We start from the raw sequence: 25,055 nt of genomic DNA, 5'->3' as shown, positions 1-25,055 counted from the left end.
TGGTGTCCCATGGTACCACATGGTATATTTAATGTAATATTATTGATTTTAACTTTACTATTTTTATCCTGAAGCTGCCTTTTATGCATTCACATTCAGATCATGTAAAACCCAAGTAAAACTGACACAGCTCCAGGGTCACTCTGTTGGTGTCAGTGCATTAATGTGTGAAGTAATTTTTGCAGCAGACTTATCGACTTGTCAACTGCTGCCAATAAAGGGTCCAGCTGTAGTTAGGGACTTTTCAGACCCCTAGCAACAAGTCTAGCAACTTTTTCTGGAGTTTGAGTAGAGGTGTCCCAGTCCGATATTGATATCAGAAATCGGTCCGATATCAGCAAAAAAACGAGTATCGGTATCGTATAGGAATGCATCTAAAATCTCCAATATAAGCAGTTTCTGTTACCCATTAGTTAATAATAAATGGGTCAGTTTTTCCTCATACCTACTGTTGCTGATTACTGTTCTTTGTTTGAATAATATCACTTAATCAAGCCTTTTCTGACATGACAGACATACTACAAAATAAGTAATAAAAGTATGCATGTTTAATGCTGATATCATATCGGATTAATATCGGAATCGGCCAATACTCAATGCTGCAGTATCAGTATTGTATCGGATGTGAAAATGTAATATTGGGACATCCCTAAGTTTAAACGCATGTATTGATCTTACTCTCCTCAGGTACTACCCTCCCCTATCCATACAACTCTCATGTGGGCAAGTCCTCACACGCAGCAGCAGCTGCACCCAGGGCAGATGACTGCTTGCAAATGAATCATTATGGTCACTTTAGCTGTTCCCAAGCCTGGATAAATAAGATAAGATAAGATAAGATAAGATAAGATAAGATAAGACATACTTTATTAATCCCCGGAGGGAAATTCAAGATAAAGATAAAGGTGGAGGGTTAATATTTTGACATAAAAAGCAAGACTCAAAAGAAGAAAGTTTATCTGTAGTTGTAAACATATTTTTAGTGTGTTTTTTTTACACGCTTGCTGTCTCTCCCACGATGTTATTCCTCTGTCCTACAGCATCCATGACAATTACATGCAAATAGTTTTTATGTAAATTAGGTGATCAAGCCTTTTAGCAACTTTCAGCGATTTCTGGGACAGCCAATCGCTACTTTTAGTTCTGAGGAGTTGGCAACACTATTTGTAAGAAACATCCACCTTCATTTACAGCAGCCTGCAGACACTCATTAATGTAGCGCTCTCCAGCCTTTTGACGAACAAACTGCCATTAGCTACAGGAAAACATTTTACATTGTCAGTGTCCAGAGCTCCTGCTGCATTTTTCTGCTCCTATGTTTTGGTGCATAGTTGGGTAGGGATGGGTACCCTTCACATTTGTAACAATACGGTACCAATGCCAGCTTCCTGGCAATTGGTAAGTTTTTCAATTTAGCATATCTATTCTTCAGTGTATAACCTTACAATGTTGTGTTCATGTACAGCATGGAAAATCACCTACTCTTGCATTCCCTCACAGTCTCAAGGATGCATTTGGCCCCTAAAAATGGTACCCTATGATTTTATGTGACTCTGTACTGCAGATGCAATTTGGTTGTTAACTACATAAGTACCTAAGTCCGTACCCATCCCCAAAGCTGAGTCTTTTGGCCTTGTTTGGCTTTTAAGCCACAACTCTTCCATTTAGACGATGGTCGCTTGTGTTCTACGTGGCTTGGACAAAAGCGTCTAGAATAATAGACAACTTCACTCTGGACTTCTCTAGAAAGTAGATGGTCTTCTTGGGTCCCTCTGGTTTCTGCTAGGCACTGCTGGACATCTTACATTTTCAAAGGGAGATAAGATGGGAGTGTGTTAACTGCTGCACTTAGTTTCCTCATCTGATCCCTGCGTCTTTAATCCTCAACGCACTCGTTTCTTTGTGCTTCTTCTAAAGAGCCTGAACAGCCCAGTCTGCTTTGAAATCTTTGTCTGCAGAGACTTTGCTGATGCAGTGGAACTACCTTGGCTTGGTAGAGGGATTTGTCTGTTCCTCAGCTAGTTTTAAGCCTCCTACTTCTCTTCTGTTTCACTAAATGACTGTTTTAACCTGCATATGAAAAGGATTATCATTTGCACCTGTTTGGTAGAATAGGTTGATCACTCTCTTGACTATGAGTCTACTAAATCCCTGACTTAGTGCAAGTTCCCCATTAAGAATTGATGCTGGTGTGAAAGCAAAGGGAAGCCACACCCTGTCACACCTGATTTGATCTGTTTTTGGCTCACTTATTATTTAGTAAATTGGTCCTTTGTAACTATTATATTTATGTTTTTGAAAGCATTCTTAGTTTACACCATGTTTTTCTACCAGCAGTAGTGAGAGGTTTTGTGCTCACTCCCCCACCAGAGTTGGTGAATCCTCACCTGTAAAACACAACAGTTGATGAGCTTATTTTAAAGCTGATGAATAAAAAAAGGCGTGTATACTGTTTGGTCTTAGCTCACCTCTCATTCTGTACCTTCTTATCCAAACATCGTCACTTCTGGCTCGATGAACAGGCGGTGCAGATGACAGACTGTGGCTCTTTAGCTCTCTCAGCCTGTCACAAAGGTGTATTGCTTGTGTTTTGATGGATTAGATGCACAGCAGGAGGAAATGTCATGGAGTTAAACATTTTAAATGACATGTGGTTTTTGTAATAGATGCAATTTTAGCTGATGATCATCATGTGTTCATCATGGAAAAAAGGTTGTGGACAAACATTTATGGTCATGATTTGTGTGACTCAGATAAACACTGAATGGTGTTGAGATGTTAAAATCTGTTCAGCAACATTTCACGCTATTCACACTTTCTCCTGCTGATCTTCTAAGGTAGGAGAAGGTTATAAAATACAAGTAAAGTTGTAATATGCATCTTTGTTGTCAAATAAAAAGTAAAATAATCATACATACACATGTTTGCAGCAATCCCTGACTGTGCCTGTGGGGACGAGTGCTCAGGGCAGACATCGAGGTCACTGAGCTCTCAGCTGCATCGTCATCTGTTTTGATTCAGAGCTGATCAAAACTGTGAAATGTCTCATTAAATATGCTCGCTAGCATACCCCCAAACTGGAGTAGATCAAGGCTTTGACACGGCTTTGAGCTATTAAAGTTAAGAGCTGCAAAAAAGAAAAAAAAGGGAACATCAGTTATGACATCCCCTGTAGCTGATTGTGTCCTCGTCACTGATTTGCATCAGAAAAATTGAACGTTGAAATAAAAAGAGATGCAAATGGAGGCAGGAAAAAATAGCAACTGTTGTGGGCTTGTTGCAGATAAGAGACACAATGGGCACAGGTTTCTGTTTCTGATCAGCTTATTGATGAGAAACATTTGACCTGAAGTACTAAATGTAAATGCATACACAGGAATATGAGCAGAGAATCACAGTGTTAGGTTTCCAGGTGATACCAACACGTTCGAGTAGAAACGAAGGCAGGCAACAGTCTTATTAAGAGCAGCATTAACACTTTATGTGTTTCATTAACCTGGTGGAAGTGTATTTCCATAAGGTTTAATGTTTTACTGCTAGCCCCACAACAAAACTGAGGCAAAGGGGGCCTATACACAAAGATAATGACTTCATTTTGCAAGCTCTGTTCAGTTTCTGTATATAATAAAAGTAACGGTTCACATCACAAATGAACGGGGGCATGTTCAGATTTAGAGAAATCAGACTTCGCTGGAAATAAACTTAAATTGAAGCAAGTCCCATTTCTAGTAAACTTCTAATTAGACTTAAAGGTAGGGTCTGCAGGAATGTTCATTACTCATTACTTATTAGAAAACACAACATTCAAACTGGGCTCCTCCTCCTTGGCTCAGTGCCAGCAGCAGCACACACCCACAGCCTCCAAACATGACTACATGAACACACTCACTCGCCCAGCAACCACGTAAAGCATTGTATCTCTCAGTGGGAAAGACTCGAGAGCCAGGCACCCGACTTGGCATGTCAGCACAAGCTAATCACGGGGTATTTTTTTTTTTAATCAAGGTCTGTTTATTAAGAAAAAAGGATCATCACAATGTGAGAAAACAATCATTGAACATACATATTTTTTTGTTCAAACCCAAAACCCACCCTCAACCCCAGCCAGCCAGACAAAGTAATAATAATAATATATACATTTATACTGCAATGTCTTTTGCCTCTACGCCTTCAAAATAGGTAAGAAAAGGTTTCCAAATATCATAAAATTTTTGGACAGAACCTTTTAGTGTGTGTCTTATCTTTTCTAACTGAATGTAATACATTACGTCTCTGACCCAAAGCCCATACACAGGTGGGCATACATCCTTCCAATTCAACAAAATTCTCCTACGAGCCAAAAGTACACTAAAAGAAATTAAACTACCTTGTGCTTTTGATAAGCGATTATCCAAAGTCACTCCAAATATTGCAATGAACGGGCAAGGACTTAGGGAAAAACCACATATTTTAGAAAAAGTATCAAAGATATTTTTCCAAAAATTCTGCAATTTAGAACAGGTCCAGAACATATGTAATAACGAGGCTGGTTCTTGTCTACAGCGGTCACATGTAGGGTCAAAGTCGTCTCTGATCTTACTCAATCTAGTTTTTGACCAATGAAGTCGATGTACAACTTTAAATTGTATTATTGTATGCCTGAGACAAATGGATGAAGAAAAAATTCTGTCAATAATATTTTTCCAGGTCTCATCTGAAATCTGTACACTCAGATCTTCCTCCCATCTATATTTAAGTGTCTGCAGTGTAGACATCTTATACTTATTTAACAACCCATAGATAACACTTATCAGGCGCCTGACTGTGGGTTTGAGCTTGAAGATATCGTCCAGAAGCGATGGGGAGGGAGAAGATGGGAAGGAGTCCATGTTGGAGACGATGAAATGTCTAATTTGTAGGTACCTGAAAAAGTGAGATCCAGGAATATCATATTTAGTCCTCAGCTGCTCAAAAGAGCTGAAGACATTGTCATTGAAGAGCTCATACATTGATGTGATTCCCAAATCTGTCCAGATGCTAAAAGACTTATCAATCATTGATGGAGGAAACATACAATGGCTCTGGGGTGGTGCAAACAAGGATAATGCTGTCAATTTGAAGTGACTCTTGAACTGATTCCATAATTTTATTGAATGTATAACAAGAGGGTTTGAAGTAAAGTTGGAAATGGGTTTTTGCAAAGGTAACTTTGCACATAACAAAGATTTAAGTGTGACCTGTTTCACTGACAATTTTTCAAGGGTTGCCCATGATGGTAAATTATCATCCACTTGTACCCAGTAAAGTATTGCTTTTATATTGGATGCCCAGTAGTAAAATAAGAAGTTTGGGAGTGCCAAGCCTCCCGCGCTCCGGGGCCTTTGTAGTACACTTTGCTTTAGTCTCGGTGGTTTTTTGTTCCAGATGAAAGAGGAAATTTGACTGTTTATATTCTTAAAAAAAGATTTGGTTAGAAATATTGGAAGACATTGAAACAAATACAAAAATTTAGGAAAAATGTTCATTTTAATGATGTTAATTCTGCCACCAAGCGAAAGAGGCAGCAACTCCCATCTTCCAAGATCTTGTTTTAGCTTTGATAGTGACACTTGATAATTCGCTTTAAATAAATCTTTGTGATTTCGTGTAATCCATATGCCTAAGTATTTAAATTTATTGTAACTGAGTTTAAAAGGATCTAGAACAGTTGACGATTCCCCTATTACTCTACCAATGGGCATGGCTTCACTTTTTCCAAATTTACCTTATATCCTGAAATTGCTCCAAACTCCTTAAGCAAATCTAAAATTTTTGGAAGACTATGTGAAGGATCTGCAATAAACCAAAGCATATCATCCGCATAAAGCGAGACTTTATGCTCAGTCTCTCCACGAAGAATCCCTTTGATGTCAGATCGCTGTCTTAAAGCAATTGCCAAGGGTTCAATCACCAATGTAAAGAGGAGGGGTGACAAAGGACACCCTTGCCTCGTACCGCGCTGGAGCCGAAAATACTTAGATAAATTACTATTAGTTCGAACAGCCGCGACCGGCGAGGAGTATAACACTTTAATCCAGGAAATAAAGTTTGTCCCGAATCCAAACCGTCTAAGAGTGGCAAAAAGAAAATCCCATCTCACCCGATCAAACGCCTTTTCAGCATCAAGTGACACTACTACTTCAGCAGCATCTTTGTCAGATTGGTTATAAATAATATTTAATACACGTCGAATATTGAAAAAAGAAAATCTGTTTTTAATAAAACCTGTTTGATCGGGTGAGATGATGGATGGCAAGACCCTTTCCAAGCGATGAGCCAGCAACTTAGCAAGAATCTTTGTGTCCACATTTAGTAGGGATATTGGGCGGTATGAGCTACAATTAAGACTGCTTCTATCTTTCTTAAGAATTAAAGAAATAACTGCTTGGCGCATTGTCGGTGGTAAAGACTGTGAGATGAATGATTCCTCAAATGTAGACTTTAACAATGGAATAATCTGAGGAGCAAATTCCTTATAAAATTCAGATGGAAACCCATCTGGACCTGGAGATTTCCCAGATTGTAAGCTCCTCAAAGCCCTATGAATTTCAAGATCAGAAATTGGTTCCTCCAAACTATTAGCTGCATCTGTCTCAAGTAAAGGAATATTCAGGTTTTCAAAGAAATTATCTATATTCGAGTGATCACCAGATGAAGTACAACTGTATAAATTTTGATAATATTGCAGAAAACTATCGTTTATGTCTAAATTGCTTGTATATTTTATCCCTTGATCATTTTGTATTTCAGCTATAGCTTGGTTAGCTGTCCTTTGTCGCAACTGCTGCGCTAAAAGTTTGCCTGTCTTCTCACCATGTTCATATGTGCCGCTTCGGGATTTAGAAAGAAGATGTTCAGCTTGTTTTGTGGATAAAAGATTATATTCGGTTTGTAATTGCAATCGTTGTTTATATAATATAGGGGAGGGAGAAATACTATATGCAGCATCTAATTTAACAATTTGATCAGCCAATTTAGTGAGATGCTCCGTTGCGGCCCTCTTCTGTTTTGCGCAAAAGGAAATAATCTGACCCCTCAAATATGCCTTAAGAGATTCCCATACAGTAGAGTGTGAAACTTCTGAGGTTTGATTTATACTGACAAAAAATTCAATTTGAGATCGCAAAAAATGTTTAAATTCTTCATCTGCAAGCAGTAGCGGATTAAATCTCCAGGGCCGATAGTTACAACTTACATTTGGAATCCGTAATGAGAGAGCAACAGGGGAATGATCTGAAATGACCATGGCCTTGTAGTCACAATCTGCAACAAGAGGAAGGAGTTTCTTATCTAACAAAAAATAATCTATTCGAGAAAATGTTCTATGAACATTTGAAAAAAAAGAAAATTTGCGTGAGGACGGGTTCCGAAATCTCCAAACATCAGCCAAACCATAAGTATCCAAAAAAGAGTGAATTACATGTACTGATTTAGCAACAGGAATAACCCTCTGAGAACTGCGATCCAAAGAGGATAAGGCAATGTTTAGGTCCCCACCAACAATGACATTATGTGATGCCATACATGGCAGTCGTGAAAAAACATCACTAAAAAAACTGGAGTCATCCCAATTGGGGGCATAAATGTTTGCCAGCACCAAAGGGAATCCATATACTTTCCCTACAACAATAATAAATCGTCCATTTGGGTCAGCGTCAATATTAGTAGCCACAAAAGGTAAGGATTTGTTAATTATAATTGCAGTGCCTCGTGATTTAGAATTAAATTTTGAATGGTACACTTGGCCTATCCAACCACCTCTAAGTCTGGAGTGATCAGAAATGCGCAGGTGTGTTTCTTGAAGAAACGCTATGTCGGCCTTAAGCTGATGTAAATGGGTAAGAACTTTTTTCCGTTTGACTGGGTGGTTCAGAGATTTTACATTCCAACTCACAAAATTTATCAAGCAATCACTCAATGAAGAAGTCATAGTGGTTACAGATATTTAAGTATGAGCATTGCAACTGAAAAGAAGGTAGATAAACATAAACATTGCAATACAACCCATGAGAAAAAAACAACAACAACAACAAAAAATACTGTCTGGCTGGTCCCCAACCTCCCCCAAAAAATGAACTTGGTCTCCTAATAGAACCTGGTGACCATTCCAACAAAAAACCATCACACATAAATCCACACGATTCGTGCTTATTTGGTAACCTATTGAGCCAAAACAAAACAAAGTTGGCTCCCGCTAAGCTTAAATACAACCTACATTCATTGAACTTTTCAAATAGCTGGCTAAGACCGATGTAATGAAACAAAAGCCACGTAGAATTAGTGTTCGGTACAGATATAGAGTCAATACAGAGTTAGATTTACCAAACCTCTATAGAAGTTGCACGCTCCCACGAAGCTGGTTCGTGTCCCCATTCCTAGGTTTTAATCACGTATTTTCTAATGTAATCCATTGCAGCAGTAGGATCCACAAACTCCTTTTCTTCTCCATTGTGTGTAATGCGGAGCCGTGCAGGAAACATTATGCCAAACCGGACACCTGGTTGATCACGGAGAAGTTTTCGGGCTTCTGTGAAAGCAGCCCGATTCCGAGCAACAGATGGGGTGAAGTCAGGGAATATGGCCACGGACTGTCCGTTTAACATCAGCGGAGCCTGGGTTCGGGCTCGGCGCAATACCTCCACGCAGTCCTGGTAGTAATGGAGCTTCGCTATGATGGCACGCGGCTTCCCTCCAGGACGCCGTGGGACAAGGCTCCTGTGTGCGCGATCAATGAGGACATTCTTGTCCATGTGCAGGACTTCTCTCAGTAACCGGGTCACAGCCGTAGAGGTACTTGAATCTGGGGTCTCTGGAACGCCTAAAATGCGAATATTGCACCTTCTCATTCTACCTTCCAGGTCATCGCATTTATTTTTCTAATCACGGGGTATTTGACACACACTAGCTCGCTTCACTCTTCATCCCAAGTTGCTCTCCAAGTTCCCAGAAGTAAGTAAAAGTTGAGCCAAGCTTCACCCTCATTGAGTAAAAAGCTTTATCTGTTCAGCATGTTGTTTCACTTTGTGTTTTTCTTCCTCTGTGCTACGTCCACTATTGCAGCTGCAGTGATTAGCCTCAGCACCTAGCTAAAATCATCACGCCAAGTCACTTGCAAACCTGGCACTCTGTGACTGGTTGATGTAACCTTGCTTACTCCTCTCCTAGAAAAGTCCCAATATAACCATAACATCAACATACAGGCAGAGAAAAGGGACTGAGGCAGACACAGATGCTGACACACGTGTATAGAGGCCCAGAAGTGACGACTGAGCAGGAATTTTCTTGTAAAAGTTGATTTTTTTTATTTTTTAGGAAAAATCCTGTTGACCCTACCTTAAAATAAGAGCCACATTAACATGCCACATTTGGAGTTGTTTTTGTCCTCTAATGTCTTGGAATAAGACATTTTTTTCTGGGATTGTCAGGTGAATGTGGCTTTTATTGAGTCAAATAATCTCTTTTTGTTTTTAAGAAACATAAGATCCGTTTTTGGAGTGTTGGTTAAAAAAAATCTGGATTTATTCATGTTTCTCTTATACACACTCAATAACAGGAGGCTGTTGTGTGTATTTAAGCAGCTACATTTGAGGGAGCCATGTGGCTGTATAAAAAGGCTGACACTGAGGGATTTAAACAGAGCTTTATTAAATCATAAGTGAAGAGGACCTGAACCGTCTGTCCCTCAGCGGCTCAGAATGTAAAGATTGCTCAGATACTGGCAGTCTGATTCGTTTGAGTCCCTCTGGAGTCAAAAAAAGTGCTTTCATAGTTCAGCCAAGCTCATCAGGTAAAAGAGTCCGACTTAGAGCATAAGGTAGCTTTTATATGCCTCTTTCATGTATTTGCCTTTTCATATATTTCAAAATTTGAAATGAGATTAACAGCACCAAAATGGGTTATTTCTAAATGTTACTTTTTAGTATCTGTGGTTGGGTCAGATTGAAGAACACAAATCCATTTATAGCACCCAGACTAAAAGCTTATTTGGAGACATTATGCCAGCCAGCAAAGTTAAAAGTGAGCTAATTGAATCAGAAGTAAGATCTGTCATTTTTCTTGAAAAAAAAAAAAGATTTCTTACATTTATTTTGTAGTACGGTGGACACGGGAGCTAGGGTGAACAAACAGGGTGATTATAGTGCATCATAGTGCATAGGAACAGTAATACAATAGACTTATTACATTTTTTTGCGTCTTAGTAGGTTTCTTTTTTGTTTTAAATAAATTTATAAATAAATTGTATTAATTGAAAATGAAAGCTAACCATTAAAACGGGATAAATGTAAGGTTACTTTTATTCAGAAAACCCACAGTTTCCACATCTAGCAGCAGGACAACACAGACAACATGCATTTACTTTTACTGTATACTGGATGTCTCTGGGTTACAGACCCCTATGGCTCCAGGCTCAATTTCTCAACAAACACTCTCGACTTCTCAGATGGTTCTGTGGTATTAAGACTGATTTGGGATCTGCCGACCCACAGGTAGTGGCTCCACTTCTCTGCTACGAGTTCACAGACAGACCCTTCTTGATTCCTCAGAATCCGAATGAGCTTTATTCACCATGTATTTCCAGAATACAAGGAATTTGACTTCGGTAAAAGCTGCACTCTCTTAGTACAAGTTGTGAATAGAAAAGCACAGAAAAACACTAAATATTAAAAAAGTAGAAAAAATAGAACTTAAGTAGTAGAGAAAATAATAATAATTACAATATTAAAATAAACAACTTTGAAGGGAGTAGAATAAAGATATATTCACAATTTAGGTTAAAAAGTTAAAGTTTAAAACGTTTAAAAAGTAGTGCACTGAGTGGACATCAGACTGTGCAATTTGCAAGACAAATATGAACATGAAAAATGAACATGAATGCGCAATAGAGACAGAGGCTGTAGCTGTACATAAGGTATATAAGATGCCACAGGTGTTACTGAACTCAACACAGAAAAGCAGTGTTGCCAGCTTCTCAGTAAGGAAAGTAGCTATTTGCTGTCCCATATGTCACTGAATGATGTCATCGCTCAAGTACTTTGCATGTAATTGTCATGGGTGCTACGAGTGAGGACTTGTGGGCTTGTGAGTGTTTTGGAACCAGGATGGGCCCAGCATCCGATGCTCATTGAGAAAAGTAAGATCAATATGTGCTTTCACACTTAAGTCTCTAAACTCCAGAAAAGTTGCTAGATTTGTTGTTAGTCACTGAGGGGTCTGGACAGTCGCTAGTTGGCAACACTGCCAGAAAGGCAGTCCTCAAAGAGACCCAGTTTGGCCGAAATGTGTGGTTACAGCCAAGCAGCAATCTCCAGTCTAAAAATATGAGACAATGCTTAGTGCTAAAATCTTAAGTGTCTGGTTGAAGTTGGCTCCAGAAGAACTGGAAACTACATTCAAACCAAGCCAAAAAAGCCATTTTCACAGCAGAAATAAACGTATGTACAGCCTGGTACAAAAAAACATCTCCTGTCTGAACAGTTAATTTTACTATCGACACCATTGGGATAGGTTTTAATTCATAAATGTGCAGAAAGATGCGTTGAGGTGTGATTCTGCTCCTGAAACTCTTCTAGCATCACTTATTGGACACACAAAAGCCTCCTCATTCCCATTGTGCTGCCCAGTGAGTGTGAGCAAAGTGTCTGTCAGCTCTAAATCACTTTTTAATGTTAGTATCAAAGTGTTGTTTAGCAGATACTTCTGTCTAAAGTGCTGTATATCTAGGGAGACCAGAGAGACAGGGAGAGAGCTGCGTTCAACAGCCTGATCATTAGCACCAGGAGCTAATGCTGCGCTGAAGAGGTGATGAGGATATCTTCAGCTTAGGATTTTAAAAAATGGTTGAATGTTTAAAGAGAGAAACGTTGGTTTTATACATACAACATATGCTTGTGTATGTGTGTAAGAGATGGGGTGGCAGGTTAGACGAGAGGGAAAATCCATTTTGATGTCTCTGATCTTTAAACTGAATGTTAGAAAAGGTCAGACCCGTCTATCTCTCCGCCTGTCTTCCCTCCAGCCTGTCGATGTTTGTCTCCACACGTCTGTCTCTACTCTGCTGGATATCTATCTCATCTCCCTCCCAGCCTGTCTGTCTTGTGCCCCTCATTTATCCATCTTCCTGCCTGTCTGCTCATCCATCTGTCTCACTCCAGTTCTCTCTTTTATTCACACTTTGACACCTTTCATGTCTTACAGGTCCAAGATTTTTCCACCTGTTGGGAAAAGCACTGTAAGAAATGTTTGGTTTATGCTCCTGAGAGTAGGAGTCCAGGCTCCCTGTTTCTTTTAGAATTGATTTTGAAATGCTGCTTTTTGTTTTTCAAGACCTTAATGGCCTTGCTGCTCCATAACCAACCGATTTAGTGTGTGATCGGAACCCCACTAGAGCCTTACGGTCCTCAAGCCAGCTCTTGCTGGAAGTCTCCAGAGCAGGGACTAAACACAGGGGTGATCGGACTCTCACAGTCACCAGGCTTTGAAATAAACTGCCCCCTGAAATATGCACCACTACTGACTTTGGGTTTTTAAATCCAGGCTCATAACCTCTTTATTCAGACTGGCTTTTAACATACAGTGATGGGGCGAGATATCCTGGTGTCCTGATGTTGTTGATTAATGGAAAGCACTTTGGTTACCATTTGTGTTGTAAAGGGCTTTCCAAATTTAAGTTGATTGATTGATTGATTGATTGATTGATTGATTGATTGATTGATTGATTGATTGATTGATTGATTGATTGATTGATTGAGTCAACAAACCTCAGCTTCTGGATTACACTTAAGATGTGAATAGTTATCCACACCTGATATTCCTGTATAGATTTTTGCTGCAGCATTAGAAATGCCACACAGCTTCTGTGTTTGATCAATAGCCATTAAAATGAAGGTTTGCGTTGAGAGGGAAAGCCTGCGCTGTTTTTGAAGAGGAGTTAAGTCTTTGATAACATAATGCATCAGGTCACTTGCCAGGAAAATGCAAATGCACGTTGTTTAGAATAGAATAGAATAGAACTTTATTGTCATTGTAACAAGTACAACAAAATTGAAGTCACAGCAGCAATCAAGAAAACAAAAGTAAGAAAGTGTACAGAAAGTGCAAAAAGGTCCACAAGAAAATAGATGATGACAGCTTGTCCATCATTGTCCAGTTCAGCCAGCCTCCACCTCCACAGGGTCCAGGACTGAGCTTCTTCAGTCATGCTCCATCTCTGTCTCTTGTATCCTGTTTCCTGGGTTAGCACAGCTAGCTCATCCATCTTATTGGAGATTGATCTTACGTTCTCTATAACGATGGATGGAAGGACAGGTTGATGTTGTCACTTCTTAGCTCACACCTGAGAACCAGCACGTCATCCTCACCTCCTTCTCCTCACCTTGTGGGAAGACATCTGGCCTAACACCAGTTAGCATTGACATGCTACAGGCTGCTAACAGCTGAGTTCTCATGTAAACAATGCAGCCATGATTACATGTAGGATCTCCAGACAAACACAGGAGAAAAAGTAGTAAAATTATCACTGAAGCCACAAAAAGTTTGATGTCCATGACCAACAAATGAGCCATACAAAGTAATGATCCACTCCAAATACAAAGATTACGAAAAAGAGACAAAAATTTACAAGAAATGGACACAGAAGAAAGAGCTGCTGCAAAAGGCAGCCATAGCCAACAGGGTAGCGCCTAGCAACTTTGAGCCTGTGTGTCAAAGAGAAATGTGTGATTTGCTTTTAGTTGCTGTGAACAGTTGTGCATAAGATTTACTGCATTTGTATGGATGCTATTTTTTCTAAAATGTAGTAACTCACCGCAAAGCAAATCCCGATTGGTACAACTACCTGACTGCTGACATCTATGTGAAGAGCTGCACCTGTATGCTTAGCTGATAAGTGTTAGTAGAAACTTAAACCACTGTGCAAAAAAAAGTTAAATTATCACCAAAGGGCATATTAATGGCTCACAGCTCCACCACCCCCCTTTCCTTTGACTGGTCAGCCCTCCGGAGGGTGGAGTGATGAACAGACCTTGGTGTTTGAGGCCCTCTCCTCCAATATGTCATGAACCAGTTAGGAAATCCTTATATGATGATCTAATAATTTCGACAAGCCCCGTAAAAACCTGATGAATATCTCGTGCCGCTCATCTCAAGAATGGAACATATGAGCAGTTCACAGACAGATTCAGGGATTTCTACAACATATGAATAAGTGATTATAAAACCTATACTTTACTATGAACCTCCAGTATTGTTCCTTTATACCTATGTTTAACATAACAAAAGCATCATAACTCTTCTTTAAATATAAAATGAAGCGCTCCGTTCAGAAGCAGTGTGGTGTTATTCACTATTGCAGATGCTGCAGGCAGCAGGAAGAAGCTGCGATGTTGATTAAATGTTCTTGTGGCCCTGCTTTGTGCATCTGTGTTACATTCTCAAATATTTTTATAACTTGGTTGGTAAATCATAAACCGTCTCTATATTTTTAAAAGTTCAATACTCTTCTTTAGTGTCACTAGTCAGTTTTTACAGGGGTGAAAAAGCTTGAAAGACTTTCAAACTTTTTCCATTCTCCAGGCATCTTCATGTTTTCGCAGAACGTTTCGATGCAGGGTTTCACTTGCAGTGAGCAAAAAAGTGATGATGATTTCTTTTAAAGTCTCACTTCTGGTAAACTTAGTCCAGTAACTTCCTGAGGTCTTACATCTGTATCAGGGTATAGTTAAAATCATGGCTACAAGAGATTAAAGTAATACATGACAGAAGGTTCTTACTGCTGTCCACCTGCCAGAAACAAATATGGCATCACAAGAGCCATTACTTTTTATTTTCCCCATAATTCCTCTCAGAGAAGGAGTGAAGATGTAGGTAGTGTGCAGTAATATGTTTGATCTTCACACTGAGGAGGTTTATAGCCTTCACAGAAACACAAAAGCCTTTAAAAACTTCAAAACTGCATCATCATCATCGATCAGAAACATAAGTCTGTGCTCTTTTCCTCCGACTCCAGGACAGGGGGATATTTAGACATAAAGAGCGCTGAGAGCCGGTGGGCGTTTGAAAGGAGACGCTCATTATGGGATGTTTCCTCTGTGAGAAACACTCATGGTTTCTCTCTCTGGATATGAAGCATTGATTTTCTTTTTTTTCAGTGAAGGTTCAAACAGAAAAGCATTAGCGGCCAATGGATGATGCTGGATCACGAAATGGAGTGTGTGTGTGTGTGTAGCACTCAGTGGGGACTGTGCTTGGCTGTGTCCTAGATTCACCGAAGCCAAATGATAATGAGCCAAGATTGATGCTCACCCTCTTCTTCTTTCTTTCTTTCTCCCTCTCTTCTGCTCTCTGCCCCCCTTTTTACTTCTTCACTTTTCTTGCATCACCTCACTTTTCCTCATCTTCATCTTTGTCCTCTTTCATCTTCTCTGGTGCATTCTTCTCTCCTCTTACTCATTGTTTTGATTTTTTTTCTTTACCAACACTTGGTCCAAGAAGTGAGGCGGCACCTTTATGTGCTGAATTTACCAGTCTGTGTACATTTCTAGTTTTTTGCTTTCAAATCATTTCTGATAAATATCATGACTGAATGAAAGGTACATGAAAAGTGAGGGAGTCACTGATGATATTTGAAAAAACGTCAGACAGTGGGGTGGGAATACCAGCTGAATAACTGGTGTAAGTGAGTGGGAATGTGGTTAGTGTTCAAGAGCTGGTGGGAATTGAAGCAAAGAACCTGTGTCCATTGGTTTGGTGTAAACAGCCACAATGAATAACAATGAGCATCAAATTCACTATGACAAGGATGCCCAATCTTTTGCCAAAGAGGGCCATATTTTATTTTGTAAAATGACCAGTGGCCAGCAGCTCTTTCTGATACATCTAAAAACCATGAAAGTAACATGAATTCTCAATTTTTTTAACTTTAACTTTTGGTGATGCTGTAATGCTGTATCGATGCTGCTAGGTTGCTAGGCGCCACCCTGTTGGCTATGGCTGCCTTTTGCAGCAGCTCTCTCTTCTTTGTCCGTTTCTTGTAATTGTTTTGTCCCTTTTTTGTAATCTTTGTATTTGGAGTGGATCATTGCTTTGTTTGGCTCATTTGTTGGTCATGGACATCAAACTTTTTGGAGCTTCAGTGATATTTTTACTACTTTTCTCCTGTGTTTGTCTGGAGATCCTACATGTAACCATGGCTGCATTGTTTACATGTGAACTCAGCTGTTAGCAACCTGTAGCATGTCAATGCTAACTGGTGTCAGGCCAGATGTCTTCCCACAAGGTGAGGATAAGGAAGTGAGGACAACGTGCTGGTTCTCAGGTGTGAGCTAAGAAGCGATGACATGGACCTGTCCTTCCATCCATCGTTATTGGGAACGTAAGATCTATCTCCAATAAGATGAACGAGCTAGCTGTGCTAACCCTGCAACAGAGGGAATACCACAAGGCAGAGAAGCATCATGCTATTCACAGACATGGCTAACAGAGCTAACATCAGACACCAACGCCACATTGGAGGAACTTCACCTGCTGTGAGCAGACAGGATCCAGGAGACAGAGATGGAGCATGACTGAAGAAGCTCAGTCCTGGACCCTGTGGAGGTGGAGGCTGGCTGAACTGGAGACTGATGGACAAGCTGTCATCATCTATTTTCTTATGGACCTTTTTGCACTTTCTATACACTTTCTTACTTTTGTTTTCTTGATTGCTGCTGTGACTTCAATTTCGTTGGACTTGTTACAATGACAATAAAGTTCTATTCTATTCTATTCTATTCTATTCTATTCTACTCTAAAAACAAGTCTCTAAGGTCAAACATACTTGTTCCATCATTACTGACTAATGAAATCAAACCTCACTTGTCCTATATTGGTACCTTGATACCAGATGATAAGTGGTCAGTTTTCTGCAGTGTGGTCAATGCTGCATAAACATCAGCAAACTCTGCTTCTTCTCAAGGAAAGGGGTGATGAGGGGAAAATATGTCAGGATTTTTTTCACAGCAGGATCGGGATCTGGACTTTATCAGAATTGTTTTTCAGGATGTTTTAAAACTACTTTGTTCTTCAGGGAACATTTTCAGCTCTTGTGCCCCCTATGTGTTTTTTTTTACCCTGAATGCTCATGAAGCAAATTTTCACATCATGATTAGTATATCACCTAAAGACATCAGCTATGTCAGTTGTTGAGTTTCTGCAGAATGTACAGAGCTTTAGCTTTATAAAAGCAGCCTTTTTATAGTCCAAATGTAGGTTAGAGAGATGTCACATAATATACTCCTGTTTTGTTTGTGCACTTGATAAAAACATGTAAATGAGAACATAATTTAGAGCATGATTCATTTCACTGTCATTACTGATACAATGATAATCAAAGCTGGGAGCTGTATGAAAAGACCTCCCACCATGCTTGGTCCCTTGAGCCTGACTCTGTCCATGCCTGGCCTTCAAAAGGACAAAAAACATGTTCACCTAACTGAACTCTTAATCAGATGTTTGTGTAGCATCTCCTTTTCTTTAACTGGCAGTGCATGTTTTTTCCCTGTAGACCTTCTCTGACACAGGGGATGAGACAGCCCTCATTGGGTCTATGTTGTAAACTCAACCAATCATTGTCCCCCTGGTATTTAATTATGATAATTGAGGTATCACTGCAGATGATGGCTTGCAGGTATATGAATTATAGATGACTGATACTGCTCCTATTAATGGATACAGGTGTGTGGGATGCCAGCTGCACTGCTACGGTTGGTAAAACTGCACTTCTGCTTTCCTCTGACAATCTCACAGTTCTCAATACATGGAAGGACTTATCTTCCCCTGTTTACAACTCATTTTTCAGCATTTGTTTTCCAGATTCTGCTCAAAATTTACACTGTGAAGCAAACTGTTGCTTGTTTTAACCAGCTTTTGAGAGCACACATAACCTTTTATAAGGTTAGGAAGTTGCAGTAGTACTGATTTGATACTGACGGTTGAATTTGCATCTTTTTGTGCTGCAGGATCGGTGGTTTTGGCGTCTGAGGAACAACAAAGTGCAGGAGGGTTATCCCATGCAGATCGATCAGTTCTGGAAGGGTCTGCCTCCTCGCATCGACGCCGCCTACGAGAGATCTGACGGCAAATTTGTCTTCTTCAAAGGTACAAGAAAAAATGACACTAATATAAGTTCACTTTTTTTTTCCTTGAGATCAAAGTGTGATGCCAAATATGGACTTGACAACACCTTGTGAGAACTGAATGAGTTCAAACTTGCTCTGTCACAACATGATAGAAGAATTAAGAAGTGCTGCTACTAAGCTAGCTGTGTGCTAACAGAAGGCTGCAGGAAGGTGTTAAGAGTGAGAAACTAGCTTTGCTCACTTTTTGTTGGAGAGCACATTGTTGCACATTGTAGCGTCACCTCATTCCTTCGCCAGATGTTTCCTGCAAGTGTGCAGTAGCATGCTCTCCTGCAGCTCTCATTAGCGAACTTCCTCTGTCGTGAAAATTATGTTTCTGTCTGTCAGGTGGCCGCAGCGCTCAGACAGAGTTTACTGAGGTTAATTAGTCATAAATTATTTAACATGCATTAAAAAACAGGTCATTGCATGTTTGATCTTTAAGTTTTGAACATGTGTGCCACTTTGATTTGTTTCAACAAGCACAAGCACGTCTGTTTGGCTGAGGTAGAGTATTACTTGCAGGGTCGCTGCGAAAAATCAGTTGATTTCTGCTCAGAATCTGCAGCAGAGTTACCTCAGATCTGCGTCCACCATCTGCTCCGGTGTTATTAGACTGTGTCCTGCTCTCTACATGCCCCTCCCTTCCTCCTGCTCCTGGAAATATATTTAATAAAGTGTGAAATAGAGAATGGCAAGGCAGCGGGGAGCACCCGGCCTAAAGTAATAGAATTTCAGTCTATGTATGAAACCTCACTCATCCCCCCTCACTCACTCTGCCTGTAGCTCACCCACCCACCCACCCACACACACACACACACACACACACACACACACACACACACACACACACACACACACACACACACACACACACACACACACACACACACACACACACACAGAGGCCTCTTCTGACGGAGTGTCCTGCTATCTCAGCCAGCCAGGAGCAGATATTAATAGCTTTGCTCTCTCAGCTGCCGGCACTTTCACTCTCACACACACACAAATTTGGACACACAATGACACAGCTCTACCTAACCGTGACACACACACACACACACACACACACACAAACAAATTTGGACACACAATGACACAGCTCTACCTAACTGTGACACACACACACACACACACTCACAGGCATATGCAGTTGTTTTCTGCAGAAATGTGGCCATGCACAGTGGGATGTGTGAAGAAAACACACAAACAGCATTAGGAGGATGTGTTGTTTGTCAGTGTGAGTGTGTTGTTGTCGTTGTTGTTTGCAGGTCATAGTTTTCACCATAAACTAATGCAGGGTGACAGAAAGTAGTTTTTGAGAGTAGATTTTAAAACCAGAACTTTTACTATTTATCTATGCAGGGTTTTTCTACTTCACTCCAGTTTACATTTTATTTATGATCGAGAAAAAAGAAAATCAGAAAAGATCCAAGCTGTCCATGAATACTGTGTTAGGAAAAGTGTTTCTTGAAAAAAGAATTATCTTTTTACTAGGGGTGCACCAATCACAATTTTCTGGCTGATCACCGATCTGTAAAAAGCCTGACCTGCTGATACCGATGTTTACTTTTCATTTTTTTACAACTGACGACATATGCCTTCAATGTTCCAATCTTATTTTATTGAAAATCATTGAACATTACCTGTGAACCAATAAAATCTTTATGTTTTAACTTAAACAACCTATAAAGTGTCCTGAGTTTTAGGTCTCAGAGCAAAAAGCAACAATGGCTGACTGTCAGACCTTGCCGGAGGTCTATAAGATCAGTTTTATATGTAAGGATGGGCCGATCACCAATCTCAGATCTCTGAACACCATTCCCTTAAAATTAAGGAAAAGTGGCACCTCTACTTTTTACAAGACAAAACTTTCATAAAGTGTGTTTTTCTTTGTAAATTTAATCTAATAAGGTAAATTAAACAGCTGAATAAGACAAAAGAGTTACTTAAGCTCCGTTTCCACCAAGCAGTTCAGTTCGGTTCATCTCTGTACAGAGCGCATTTTACAGTGTTTCCACTGCCTAATCAAAGGACAGGTCCCCCAGATAACCAAGACGAGCTCTCCCACTTTTTGGGACCCTTTTTTTTGGAGTGTCAGACCAAACCGATCTGGTCTCAGAAGGTGGAGCTACAGCGTTGCTGGTCAAAAGAGTCATCACTCACTGTGCAACAGTGGCACGCAGTCTTCTCAGAAACAAAACTTGATTGTGCTTCGTAACAAAGAGCCACGTGGAAATCACAAAGAAGGTGAATTGCTGGATGTCTCTCATCATTGCTCTTTGTTTACTGTGTAGCATTTTTCTTCTTCATTGGATTTATTAGCAAGGCACACTATGTCGCACATCTATGGCATCACCCTATTACGTAACTGAAGCAGCAACAAGCATCCAGCTGACACACCGCCAACCACAAGGAGGCACGATTGGCTGTGTAAACGCAAACAGGGTCAACTTCACTTATCCAAACTGTACCAACCGTACTGATGTAAACTAGAACGCTTGGTGGAAACAGTGCTTAAGATTCCAGTTTTACAGTGTGCTTAAAGAAGCTGTTCAGAAAGATCTGACATTACATCAAAAAGTTACAGAATTATCCAAAATATTAAGGTCTAAAATAGAACAAGTGTAGGGAGCTGACCATCCATTACATTAAATGAGCTTCATTGAGAGCCCGGCTAAAAACGCTGTTGTCCCAGAAAACTGTCTCCAAGGGGGATAAAAGTTATGTTTCGTGGTACATTAAAAATGTTTTTACAAAGTACAGATTTCTTGTTCTTGTAACTCTTTGGTTAAATGTCAAATATAACCCCACAGTGCCTTAAGATGACTTTTGTTTCTGACTCTTATTTTCAAAACAAAGGTTCTGAGGGATTTTATACTTTCAATGAAAACCCTTCTTCTTCTTCTCTCAGAAAGCTCTTTTTATGCTCTGCTCAGTGTCCTGAGGTTATACAGACAGCTGGGGTTCACAGTGGAGATGTATGTAATCATCAGCTACATGAGGTATTATAATGATAAGAGCACCTGTTAAAGGTCAAACACATCTTCACTGTCTTCACAGTAATACGAGTGGTTCATTTAAAAAACTTACAGCTGAGTCAGACTTAAAACCTCCCGGAGGGAAGCTATTAATGTCTGAGCAGGAGGAAATTAGGAATCAGTGTTTTATATCACACTCTCTTAGTGTCTACTGTTCCCATATGTTTGTTATTCAGATAATAGCCGTTTGAAACAATTGTTGTCAAGTCATACTTATTGACTATGGCCCAGTAAAATAAATGTTATAGTGTAGTTCAATAATTAAAGAACTGCTTTTTAATAATCTCTTGATTTTGCAGCAGCTGTCATATGAATAATAACTGCATGTTTAACAAAGCTGGGGAGGAGCTGTTTAATCCCCATTGTTTAATCCTCAGTGTGGCAGAAAGCAGTTACTGTGCTTTTTAAACAGTTAACAGGTTTATTATACTGTTGGTAAAAATGATTTATTTGTATGCTGGCTGTGGCTTCACCTCAGAAACTCTGTGGTGATTTTCATGTTTGTTTGTTTTTTTATATTTTTTCCAAGCAGAGAAAACAAAACATGCACCTTTAGGATGTGACCCCTTTTTTCAAAGTCAGCTCTTACTGACACATTTATGTGAAAGTGACCTATGAATACTCTGTCAGTCTGTTTGCCTCTGATCGTGATGATGTGAACACACTCACTTGCCCAGCAATCACCTGTAGCGCCTTGTCACTACATGGGAGAAACTCGAGAGCCGTGCACCAGGCTTGGCATTTTAGCACAAGCTAACCACTGGGTTATCTGACACATACCTAGTTAGCAGAAAGCAAACTCGCATCACTTTTTCGTCCTGTGCTACTCTCTTAGTGCCCAAAAGCACATGAAAGTCGAGCCAATCTTCACCCTCATTCAGGAAAAAGCTTTATCTGTTTCCTTTCACTTTGGTTGTGTCTTCTTCCTCTGTGCTACATCCACTGATGTAGCTGCTCCGATCAACTTCCACTCGCGATCATCAACACACAAAGTCAATTGCACATTTGGCGCTCTGTGAACGGCTGAAGTAACCTTGCTTACTCTCTCCCCAGAACTGTCCCAATACAAGCAAATCATACAGGCAGAGGGAGAGTGTTGAGGCAGACACAGACACTGACACACATGTACTGACATAGTATTTTTTTTGGGAAAATCCTTTGGACTCTAACCCTGTCTTTTAAGTCGTCAGCTATAAAAGTTGTTGAGTTTCCGTAGAAAGTACAGATCTTTAGCTCTATGTAAGAAGCCAATGCACAGTCCAAATGTAGTTTAGTAAGACGAAACTACATATACCCTGGTTTTTTTTGTGCACTTCACAGAAAATGTAAATGAACACATAACTAAGAAAATGATTAGTTTTGTGCAAAGATTAATACATTGTAAGACGAAACCTGGGGGCTGTATGAAAAGGGACCTCAGGCCACAATTGGTCAGACTTTGGAAATGTTCAAATCAAAATGTCGCAAAGGTTTTCAGTTGTTGGGTCTTTGCAGCAGTGCTCGAGTACTGAAATTATTGGTTCATTTTTTATGCATCAGTGATTGCTTTTTTGTTTCGTTCTTTTTCAATTTTTTTTTTTTTTTTGATGGGATAAAGAATTGGGGTAACCCGATTTCTTAACACTTAACCCTAACCTTGATTCAAGTTTACAGCAAATATGAAAAATGTGAACCAATTAAAAATCCATATGATTGGAAAAAATCTTTCCATCATAAAACTGTTCTTTAGTAAAGTTGCTGACTCTTCCTCTCATTTTGTTTTCCTACAGGAGATAAGTACTGGGTGTTTAAGGAGGTCACTGCTGAGCCTGGTTACCCCCACAGTCTGGTGGAGCTGGGCAGCGGCCTCCCTAAAGACGGCATCGACACGGCACTGCGCTGGGAGCCGATGGGAAAAACCTACTTCTTTAAAGGAGATCAGTACTGGCGCTACAACGAGGAGATACACACAGCTGACCCAGGATACCCTAAATCCATCAAAGTGTGGAAGGGGATACCAGACGCACCACAGGGGGCCTTCATCAGCAGGGAGGGATGTAAGTGTCTGTGCTTTAAAACAGGAAAGTCTAATGATGCAGCTCAGCTTAAACAGCTTTTAATGAACAGACAAGACATTTCAGGAGGAGTGAAGTGAAAGAATGAGTACACAATGCTGCTAACAAACACACGCCCACACAGACACAGACACACACACACACACACTGCATCCTGGAAGAAGTGCCTATCATCACTACTGCTCATCGGGCTGTGACCTCATGACCTCTTGGCTGTCTCGGAGGGTGTGTGTGCATTTGTGTGTGTGCCAGTCAAGAGTGTGTGTGTGAGACATGGTTTGTCAGCCGTGGTGTCTTGGTGTTAGATGGGAAGCTGTCCTGCGGGGACTTTGGAGGCGTCAAATGTGTGTGTGTGTATGGTGTGTGAGTGTGTGTGTGTGTTTCCTCTGGGCTGTTTGGAGGTGATGGAGCAGACACAAACGCAGACATGTGAAGAAAACCTCTGGAGGGTTTTTCTGATGATGAGACGTGTGTATATTAGACAGTGTGTGTGAGTGTGTCTGATTTTGCCTACATGTGGGGACATATTTCAGACTAAACACCAGTTAATCTGGGACACTTTTTGCTTATGGGGACAGGGAGCATGTCCTGTATTGTGAAAAAGCTGATTGTTAGGTCAGCGGTCAAGTAAGGGGTTAGCACACATGTCAGGAAAAATGTATGTTAGTGCGTTTAATCCCCCAAGAGTCTCAGGGCAAAAGTGTTTTTTGTGTGTTTCTGTTCGAGTGTGCTTTTCTGTCATTGTGGTTGAAACAAAAGTATTTGCACCCATGAAACTTAACTTCAGTACTAAAATATATATTCAAGGTAAGGATCCTGAAGGCGTCATTAATTTTGGAATGAACTGTGGAATTAATACTTTATTTTCAGTGTTGTGAATAAATGTATCATTTTATATCAGTGTTTCCCAATCCTGGTCCTGGGGACCCCTGCCCTGCATGTTATAGATGTTACCCCACTCCAACACACCTGATTCAAATGAATGGCTCGTTATCAGGCTCGAGCAGAGCTTGATGATGAGCTGATCATTTGAATCAGGTGTGTTGGAGTTGGGAACATAAAAAACATGCAGGGCAGGGGTCCCCAGGACCAGGATTGGGAAACACTGTTTTATATCATTTGCATGGTTTCATTTCACACAGAATGAAGCAATTCTGAACAGTTTAGTTGGCCGTATCGAGTGTTAAGATTGTCGAGACTCAGATCTTGTTCTTATAATATCTTGTGATGATAAAAATGTATTTTATTTATAGAGCATCTTTCAAAAGCTCAAAGGCACTTTACAAGGTAGAAAAGTAGTCTGTGTGTGATGTGTTGCAGGTGTAGATGAGGGTTTCAGCTGCAGGGTAGGAAAGAGAGGGGCAAAGGTCGGCGATGTCCTTGAGATGGAGGGAGGCTGTTTTTGTGATTGCTTTAATGTGATGGGAGAAAGTGAGTTTATTGTTGAAGATGACACAGCGGAAAGAGGGTTAGAGGGTAGAGTTTTGAAAGGAGAAGCAAAAGTCTCTGGCTATAAGGAGTAGGGATGGGTACCTTTCACATTTGAAATGATGCAGTATAGATGCTTGGTACCTGGCAACTGGTACTGGTCCTCAAAGCTACCAATTTTTGGTACATTTTTGTGTTTATCTGGTAATAAATCATCAATTTGTTTAAAAATTAAGTATAAATTTTTTTCGATTGAATATATTTATTCCTCAATATATAACCTTGTAATGCTGTGTTCATGTCCAGCATGGAAAATTGCCAGCTCTTCCTCTCCCTCACAGTCACAAGGATGTGTTTTGGTA

The 25,055-nt window shown here is 40.1% G+C and overlaps 1 protein-coding gene across 1 annotated transcript in view; it reads left to right on the top strand.

Annotated features, from left to right (window-relative positions):
* mmp24 (matrix metallopeptidase 24) overlaps window positions 1–25,055 on the top strand; it is a 117,810-nt gene that overhangs the window by 80,175 nt on the left and 12,580 nt on the right. The window contains exons 8-9 of the mRNA XM_074665485.1: window positions 18,012–18,150; window positions 22,981–23,247. Of these exons, the coding sequence (XP_074521586.1) occupies window positions 18,012–18,150; window positions 22,981–23,247 (406 nt within the window). The remainder of the gene's footprint in view (window positions 1–18,011; window positions 18,151–22,980; window positions 23,248–25,055) is intronic.

The sequence above is a fragment of the Halichoeres trimaculatus genome, unplaced genomic scaffold, assembly GCF_033239565.1.
Source record: "Halichoeres trimaculatus isolate MK-OKI-2021-1 unplaced genomic scaffold, fHalTri1.1 fHalTri1_scaffold_1, whole genome shotgun sequence".
Taxonomy (NCBI): Eukaryota; Metazoa; Chordata; class Actinopteri; order Labriformes; family Labridae; genus Halichoeres; species Halichoeres trimaculatus.
Note: the sequence above shows the minus strand (reverse complement) of the source record. Positions and strands in the feature narration are given on the sequence as shown.